General features: G+C 44.0%; 1 protein-coding gene across 1 annotated transcript; it reads left to right on the plus strand.

The window, feature by feature from the left end:
- Positions 1-627: 627 nt before the first annotated feature.
- LELP1 (late cornified envelope like proline rich 1) lies at positions 628-2,371 on the plus strand. The gene is made up of 2 exons (XM_007094061.2): positions 628-761; positions 1,936-2,371. The coding sequence occupies exon 2, from the start codon at positions 1,959-1,961 to the stop codon at positions 2,253-2,255; it is 297 nt and encodes a 98-aa protein (XP_007094123.1). The 5' UTR covers positions 628-761; positions 1,936-1,958; the 3' UTR covers positions 2,256-2,371.
- Positions 2,372-9,847: the final 7,476 nt, after the last annotated feature.

The following is a 9,847-nucleotide window of genomic DNA, read 5'->3' on the forward strand; positions in this document are numbered from 1 at the left end:
CATAGAGATCCACTGGCCAGGCCTTTGAAAAGGCAAGGAAGGAATTTTCTCAGAGGCAAACCTGTCTACTCTAAGGCAGGAATTGTGGTTAACACAATATGTCAGAACTGGTCAGGAATATCAACTCAAGCTCTATACAATAAGGAGAGTTTACCTTGGACATCAAGAGATATCCACTCCCTGATTAAAAAAAAATTGCAAACCACAACAATCAGTGAAATATAGGCAGAAACACAGAAAAAGAGCTGAAATAATTTAGGATGAGTGGAGTGGCAAAAAGAGGTTTCAGACTCTCGTATTAGAAACTAGGGAGAAGAGAATGAAAATGACTGTGAGCAATCCAGGAAGCTCTACTAGAAAGGTGGAGGACCAAGTTCAAAAGAGGTAAAATTTGGGAGGAAAGGGAGACCATGTGTAAACAGAGTTTTTCTGCTACTAGCAACAATGAGCCTTCTTATCCTTAGAACTCAATAGTATTCACCATGGTCTGATTTCACCAGCATGAATTTTGAAAGACAGAAAAGGGGGGTGAAGAAGCAGTCTATTCTCAAGGGCTTGAGTTGAGCTGGGAGCTCTGGAGTCACACAACAATAGCTACCTGATGATGCAGTGATGAGGTCACAATTGGGGCTTTCCCTCCCCCACCCCCTAGCTTCCTCAGAGCTGGACAGAGGAGCCAGAGGGAAAATCCACCTTCTCAAGCACAGAAATACCACCCACCTCACTCGACTACTTGTCAAGTTCACTACCAATACAAAAGGGTGAGTTGCATTTGGACAACTGGAAATGCCCCGTCTTTTTTCTCTCCTTTCCTGAGAATGACCTATGGCATCCCATGCATTGAACAGGGTTAAGACGATGGCTATTTTTGAATGAAATCCTCCTCTCATTTTTGGTAACAAGAAAGGGGGTAGCTTTATCCCCTTTGAAAGAGATATTCTTAACAAATTTGGAGTTTAATTTAATGATCTATTTCTCCAGAGAGCTATACTGATTTTAAAACTAAATTAGATAAAAGTTTACTTTATATTCTTAAAGGAAACCAAAGGTGTACCAGTTAGATACAACTTGCAAGTATTTTCAGGGACTGAAAAGCCGTGTTCATACCTGGAAGTAAAACCATCCATAGAAGAAGACCTAGCTCAGGCCAAAACTTAACAGAGGGAGAAAAAAAAAATTCTTCATTAAAATCATATTTTGTGGCTCTCACATTCATGTTTTCAGAAGAATTAGAATTTCCCAGCTCATCTCCTCCTCTCCTGATTTCTTCCTTTCCTGTATTCATGGGGAGGAAGAGTCCCATAGTGGCCCATGGGAGTTCAGCCATGGTAGAAATTGAATTATCTTCCCATCCCAAGTTCTCAAGTGAAGAAATCAAGGCTTTGAGGTCTTAGGCAGGACACAGGATTGAAAGAAGTGTCCTGAGTCCCTAGACCCATTATTATATCTTCTTGTTCCATCTCCAGATGGAGGTGGCCCTAAAGGAGTTCTTTAAAACCCTTGTTATGCCATGAATGCCTTTAGCAGTCTAACCAAACTTATGACTTCAGAATAGTACATTTAGATCAATTAAAACACAGGGTGTTACAAAAGATAGCAATTAAATTGATAAATATATGATTAAATATGATTTTATCATGGGTGAGGGGTGGTTCCAGGATGCTAGGTTGAGAACTCCTATTGGGAGATTCGGAATGGAGGAAAGAGTAAGTGAACAAAAAGCAGAGTAAAGGTGGAGAGACCAAGAAATGTCATCCACTCCAAGGACAAGAGGACAGCCTTTCAATAAGAATTTGGTCTAGAGCCCAAACCACCCTGGGAAAGTTTTCATAAGAGCAAGGATGGGAAGGAGATATGAGTGGGAAGGCATTGCTGGTCCTCTCCTATCTTGCAGTATGGTCTCCCACATACCACCTGTTGCATATTTCTTTACAGGGCCCAGAAAATCAAAAAAAAGAATGTCGAGTGATGATAAAAATAAATCTAGTGACCCCAAGAATGAGCCCAAGAACTGTGATCCCAGATGTGAACAAAAGTGTGAGGCCAAATGCCAACCCAGCTGTTTAAAGAAGCTTCTGCAACGGTGCTCTGAGAAGTGTCCACGGGAGAAGTGCCCACCACCACCAAAGTGCCCACCATGCCCCTCGCTGTGCCCCCCACCGTGCCCTCCTCCATGCCCAGCTCCCTCCCCTCCCAAGCCCTGTGCCAAGCCCTGTCCTCCTAAATGCCCACCACCCTGCCCACCCCCAGAGTGAGGCACCAAGGGTACCACTCAACCCAGTACCTCCAACATCTTCACCATGTTCACCATCTTGGTGCTGAAACCTGAAGCCATGAACTGACAAGTAAACATATTCCTCTGCTGTGCAAAGCTTTCTTCTCCTGTGTTTTTTTTTCTCTTTTTGTAGTTTTTTGCTTGTTGTTTTCTAGCACTAAACCACCAAGACACAATCCCTCACTCTAGAGGGAGGCTAGAGCCCTTACTCTACAATCAACAACTTTTGAAAATGGCCTCCCCTCTGGCCCCACCTGCTGCATAGAGGAATATGGCATCTCTTGAGGGGCACATCCAGAGACTGCAGCCTGAGAGAGCTGTAAATATGGCTGTTACAGTGGTTCGCCTCAGGAGCCCAAGTACTCATGACAGAGGAAGTGGGCATGAGGGGGAAAGAGGAGTGGTACATTGAGGAAAGGTCCAGAAAGGCTCAGGAAAAATTCTACCCTCCGCTATTAATCCCACTGCATAATGCTTGGGCAGAACACTCTGAAAACAGGCTGAGTGGGCTTAAACTCTAGCTCTGCTTTGATCTTTGGTTTCCTTCTCTCTGTAAAAGGAGTGCTGATGCTAGCAGTAAGCTTACAGGGTTGTCATGAGGCTTAGGGGGCGAACATGTGCCCAAGCACCTGATTTAATGGAACACAGCCAGCACTCAGAGAGGGGAGCACATGGCACCTTCCCAGGTCTCATATGTCACACCTGAACATAATTGCCCTGTGCCTTTTTTCCTTATTAGGCTGTAAGTCTCCTGAGGCAATAGTGTCTAAATTATACCTGTAAGCACAGATAGGTACTCTTTTAAAAATTAAAAAAAAAAAAAACTGGAGTTGTGGACTACACTAATGTCAGCTGGCTGGTTTGGATACTGAACCATAGTTTTGTAACATGTCGCCATGGAGAGAATTCTGGTGAAAGATGCTCTATTTGGGCAACAACCTGTGAATCTATAAAATTCCAAAAGGAAAACTTCAGCACACACAAAAAAGGATAAATCTGTAAGGACCTCAATTAGGAATGAACAGGAAAAATATTTACAGTTGTAAAGTGGGGATTACTTACAAGTGGCTAGGGAAGTCCACATCAACATTGTTTAATTCACAAAAGGGAATATATTGGCTTATATTCCTGGGAAGGGTATTAGGATGGAGAAGAGGCATAGAATCAGAACTATAGGAACTGGGATGTCAGGGCCTGGGAGTGTGGTCACCATTTCAAGCTCCCTCCTCTCCACCAGTCTCTACTCATCTTCAGGGTGGGTCTGCTCCTCTCCTCAGACCCCCCTCCATGTGGTAAGGTCCTTGGCCAGGTGCAGACCCAGCTTGTTGACAAGTTGGGCATGAAATGCTGCTATTACTTCCAGAAAAGAAACCTGATTGCCCAGAAGTGTTTGAGCCTGCCTCTGTGACCAAGTTTGTCATTACAACCCACAAAAGTCAAGTGGAAGTAGGTTTAGGATTCTCTGCTATCACAGTAAGAAATCTGGGCTGGTTGCCCATGGAATCATGGCATATAAACAGCTTCATATCCTTCTGAGTCTGGAAGCTGGTTCAGAACCACAAAGGTACAGTAAGTACAAATAGTCCAAAATGTGCCCAAGACACCTGGGATCCTCATCAGACCAAGTCATATAATGAGCTAGTTGCAGAAGCAGACTTTTAGAATATGAGAGCTAGACAAGGCTGTAGGCATGCAACTCCTCATTTTCTGGATGTGAAGAGTCCTTTGGGTCTCAGAGTCCTTGCAGAGAGGTACTTCCTGGACACTAGGAGCCTCTGGAAGCCTAGTTTAGGGCATTAGGGGACATATGGTCAACTGTTGACAATAGATGGACAACTCTTAAACCTCAGTAGAAATCACAAAGGAGGGAGGAAATAGCACTATAAGGTGACAGTCTTTTCCATCTATTTAATGGTCACTTTTAAACAATATCTGAGAATCCCAGTGCTAAAGAGTGTGCCACAGTTGGAGAAAGCATAAATAGACAAAACTCCTTTTAAAAAAGAATTTGAGGAATATAGAAACATACATCAAAAGCATAAAATCCTTGAACCCAATTGTTATTCCATGTCTTAGAAAGAAAAATAATTCCAAAATGGAAAAAAAAAGCTATGTATGTATGTCAGATTATCACAGTGTGACTTAGAAACAATTTAAATATCTAACAGGAATTTGATTAAATGCATTTAGATCTATTTACTTGATGAAACATTATGCAATTATTAAAATGTGCTAAGGGGGAAAGAGCAAGGCCCCAGTTGGACATATAGGATAAAAGCAATTATATTTAACCAAAAACTTATAATAATAATAATAATAATAGAAGAAAATTTGTCAACATTCTTAGTTATTTTAGGACAATGGAGTTGTAACCTGTGGAGTATTTTTATTTTCACTAGCCTTTGTATTTTCATTAGTAAGCTTTTATTTCTCATATAGTGGGAAAAAAATTATATAATCAGGAATACTTCAGAAACCCCCCAAATCTTTATTTGCTTAATGAACAAAAATAAAAACAAAAACAAAGGAAAAGAAGGAAGAACATCTTCCTACACCTGAGTGCACAACATGCAGAAGGCATCCCACTTTGTGTGCCTTCCTTTCAGGGGTATGGTCTTGGTCTCAGATGTCCCATGGCCCTATGGCAGTGTGGGTCAGGTGTTGGTGCTCTCCCGGGTTGCTCTGAGGACTCTGGGCACAGACTGGGTGGAGGCCATCTCTGAGAACATGAAACCATCCATTTGCCACTTTAATTCTCTTTTCTCCCATGTAAATGAATCCAAAGATACACATCTCCTAATGGCTACTTTCCCAGCAAAACCTGGATCAAAGGCAATGCCAGGAAAGATGGCTAGAACGTGATGAGTGTGCTACCTCCCTGCAGAATGCCATAATTACTGCCAGCCCCAGCGGCAGTCACCAGGGCCCTGCCCCAAATGGTAGAGGGTTGTATAAATAAATAAGCGACACTTGAAGAGTGGCATCACAAGAATCTGTGCAGTGCCAGGCTTGATGGCTCACAGATAATGTGATTGGGCAGGACCAAGCCCTCTCCTTTCATGGAAAAACAATAAGAGAAGACTCTACCACAGGCCCTCTTGCATCGTGGTTTCTCAAGAAACCATACAGCTGGCCTTGCAAAAGGACTTGTAAGTCCTCCCAGACCAAGCCAGCTGGGGGTGGCACTGTGAGCTGGGCCAGTACTATATGAAAGGGCTGGCACACAATCACAAGGATGTCTTGCTTTGAAGCTGTGAAGCTGGAAGACAACTTAGAGCTCACTTTCATGCGTCCCTCACATGCAAATGTCAGCTGTAGAGATGGCAACAAGGAACCAGTTACTGAACCTGTCCTAACTGCCCCTCTTGCTTCCACATGACCAAATACTCCAGCCAGGGATATGAGCACAAGCACATCCTGGGAGGCTTTATTGACAATAACGAGCCATAACCACTTCTGTGCCACAGCTTTTGATGCTCAGCAAAGAAACAGATTGGTAAATACAGTAAGTCAATTGCCAAACACATAAAGATGCTAAAATACAAACTGATCATAAAACTCAAATCAGGGTATTTTCAGCTGTACCTGGTACATGAAACCTCATCTGCAGAGCTCCATGCTCTCTCCCAGGCTGGGAAGAAATGCTGCTCAGACTGAGGGTTTATGCTCTTTCCAACACAAACGCTCACATTGTCTCTCACCTATACCACCCAGAACCTCCTAACTGGCTTGTCAGGTTCCAAGCTCACCTTCTAGTCCTGCCTCCAGTGGAAGGCAGCTAAGGTAGACTGGTTAAAATCCCAATCTAAACATGTCACTTCCTTGTGCAAAATCCTTAAAAGGCTCCTTTTTGCCTAAATAACAGCTCAAATAACTTGACCAGTCATGGGAAAATCTTCTGGAGCTGGCCCCCACCTCCTTGTCTGGCTTTACCTTGCCACTTCTCTCTCCTTCTAGAGCTGTGCAGCCCAGCAACAGGTAACCCCTGGCACTTCTGGCACAGCAGAGAGTTTCTGGCTTGCATGACTTTACACTTGTCTGTCCTCTATCATTCTTCTCCTTCCATCAAGTCCTCCTCTGAAGATTGGGCTGGGCTGGTCTTCATCTCCATCAGAACCCAACTGAGAGGTTACCCGCTCCAGGAATCTTCCTCCACTGTCCCCAGCAGGCCGGTCAAATGCCCCTTTCTGTGGTCTCAGAGCATCCACACCTTTCTCCTGTAACACTTACCCTGCCATATTCTGTCCATCTGTTTACATTGGGCTGTAAATTCTTTGAGAACAGATACGGCCCGGCACACAATGAAGATATTCAATAACGATAAATGAGTGTATGTTCAGCAGTTTTGGATGCACTTTTCCAAAGAAAAGGAGTTTACTCTGAGGTGAGGCCCTGGCTACCGTGTTCCTTACCCTCCACACACGCGTCATTCCCAGAATTCAGAGATTGGAGAGGGAGACGGGGCTGAATATGGGTGGCCTGGGGCTGAGAAAAGGGCATCCCTGGCATTGATTGCTTTCAATGACAGACAAGAGGTAGATCCTGCCAGTCCTCCCCCCAACCTCACCTGGGAAGTGCAGCCTGCCTCTGAGCAGATTTCTCACCTTGGAAGGTGAGATTCCAAGTGAACTCTACACTCTCAACTGTGTAGCCAAGGCAATTTGTGTCACCTCAGTGGGAGAAGGGGTCTCAGTTTCTTCTCCGGCAGAATGAGAAGAGTCTCACTGAGGTGTGGAGAGGAGTGACCTGTGAGATGGTATATGCAAAGCCCTTGGCATGAGAAACTGAACTTAGAAAGCCAGAACACAAAAGCACTCCGGAAGCTGGTCAGCGCTGAGAGTCCTCACCCCTATCTGCTGTGGCACCTGTCCTGTTCTTCCATCTGCTGAGTGGTACAGCAGGCTTGATGGGGAGAGAGGGAGTTAAAGAAAAGGAAGGCAAATATCTTTGAAGGCAAGCAGATTTATAGGGTCATTCCCTCCACCCCATTATCAAACTGTGCCCCAGACCCCACAAATCACAGTATAAGCCAGATGCGGACTTTTGCATGACTGAGCATAAAATTTGCCAGATGTGGCATGGAATGTGCTCAGTGCCTCAGAATCTGGGTGAGGAAACCCAGCTCCAGAGTGAGAACCATCTTAACCAAGTTCACACTGATTTGGTTTCTAGAAGAGTCTAGGATTTCTAACCCCAATTTAGGCCACAGAGAGCCAGGACCCAGACTCAAAGAGGAAAAGGACTGAAGACCAATATCAACATAAACAATTTGGGTACACACTTCTCCCCCATTTCCTGTGTCAGTGGTCTTTAACCTTGGGGCCATGAATCCTCTGAAGGTAAAGATGTGTACATATGTATATTTCTCAATCATCTCAAAACTGTTTAGAGCCACTGACTGGTCTGCATCTTTGTTGCCTCCTTGAAGTTTATAAAGAATCCCCAATATGGTTTTGTCCTAAATGTTTTTACATGGGCCATTGCCTGGTCCAGACATGAGCTCACCATATGGTCTTGAACTAGGCCCTTAACATTTTTGTACCTCATTTGCCTCATCTAAAAAAATGCAGTTAATAAATAATTTAGTGCCTCCTATTTAAAGCATGTGTTGGACTGAAACAAAGAAGGGGAATCAGGTGTACTGTCATGTCCCCTCTGGGCACAGTGGCCAGTAACCCTCAGCCCCTCCCACAGCCTCTGATTCAGACTGTCTATACAGGTGACACTGGAGACAGGGAAGTGAGGGGGTGGTGGACTCTCCTCCAGGAGCCCACAGGCTCTCCAGAGGCACCTGCTCCCAGGGAATGGGGTGAGCCACATTCTGCACCATTCAGCTTTATCAGAGCCACTGCCCTGTAATATGCAGATGGGCCAGTAGAGTGAATCAGAAGAGTCTGGGAACTTTTATGATCTGAACAAAGAAGATAGTTATTTGATGGGAAGGGGGGGAACATGTCCTGCACACACCTGACTCTCTTCTGCTGATCCTGTGTAATTATACCCTGGCTCCCAATAATGACAGCTGCAGAAATTTAAAATCTTAAATCTCAGATGGCATTCAATCAGATTAGCCCCAGTCTTGCTAAAGGGCTGGGGATGGTTACAGAAACTATTTAGTCACCTAATCTTAAGATTTAGAGTGAGACAATATCCCCACAGCTGTCCAGGCTACAACCCCAGATACTGAACCACTAAGGTTGATTTTTGAGGACTCAGACCCCAAAATACTCCCACTCTGCACCTAGGAAAAGATAGGCTTTCTAAGGTCATTCAGCCACCTGGCTAGGCCACTGCCACCCACAGAAAACAGAAAACTAAGTGGATTATAAATCATAACCTAATCAAGGAGGAAGAGACCCTCTCCACCACTCTCCCTACAGACATGCACCCACATACTTACAAAGTCATATAGATGCCTGGGCAAATCATTTATGATCACATTTACAGTATCACAGAATATCAAAGCTGCATTGGACCTGAATTGACTTCTAGTCTACCTTTACTATTTTAAAGATGATGAAACTGAGGCCAGAAAGATTCAGGGGCTTGCCTGAAGTCACACCTCTTGTTTGGAACAGAGCCAAATCTTTGGGCCTTTGTGTAGTCTACTGCATCCCAGTGATTAGAAAACCATAAGAAAAGAGAGTGCTGGGGGGAGAGTAGAGATGGAACAAGAACTGAGAGAATTGAGAATGCTTTGTGAGGGATTTAAGTCCTGAACAGATTCAGATGACACTAACATTCTATAAGTAGCTTGATGGCTCTAAGTGTTGGTGCATATGTTCTCGAATTTATTCCTCACAAGGAATCTGTGAAATAATGTTATCCCTTCTCAACAAGAGGAAATTAAGGCTCTGAGAGGCTAAGTAGTGTATCCAGTATTACACATACTCTGTAATTGAATCAACTCCAGGTCAGTGGGGGTCCTGAATCCAGTTCTTTTCCCATGCATCACCAAAGCTTGTCTTTGACTCTGAGGAGCTGACATGACCAGTGAGTAGGTACTTAAATGAGGGAATGCTAAGTGGGATTTTACTTCTTCATTTAAGACTTCCAAGATCTTCAGAAATTGGAAAGGTATATTAATTTTCTATTGCTGCTGTAACAAGTTACCGTAACTTTAGTGGCTTAAAATAACATAAGTATATATTATTTTAGAGTTCTGGAAGCCCAAAGTCTGACACAGGTCTCTCTGAGCTAAAACCAAAATGCCAACAGGACTCTATCTCCTTCTGTAGGCTCTAAGGAGGAATCTGTTCGCTTGCCTTTCCCAGCTTCTAGAGGTTGTCCACATTCCTGGTGCCTGGTCTCCATCTTCAAAACCAACAGTAGCCAATCTTTCTCACATCACATCACTGTGAAACTGACTCTTCTGCCCCCTTTTACACATTGAAGGTCCCTTGTGATTACATCGGACCCACTTCAATGTCATCAGCTCACTGTGAGGCAGAGACAGTCCTTTGAGAGAAGTTGAACTCTGGCCTCTTCCTAACCGCATTACCTCCTCCATGAGAACATGGCCTGCTTTCTTCATTGTTATACATAATCCTATTTGGTCTCTTCCTGAGTCTC

This window comes from Panthera tigris, chromosome C1 (genome assembly GCF_018350195.1).
Source record: "Panthera tigris isolate Pti1 chromosome C1, P.tigris_Pti1_mat1.1, whole genome shotgun sequence".
Taxonomy (NCBI): domain Eukaryota; kingdom Metazoa; phylum Chordata; class Mammalia; order Carnivora; family Felidae; genus Panthera; species Panthera tigris.

What these genes read in the sequence shown, in the direction of transcription:
- LELP1 (XM_007094061.2), top strand. Translation starts at nt 1,959, where the DNA reads ATGTCGAGTGATGATAAAAATAAATCTAGTGACCCCAAGAATGAGCCC.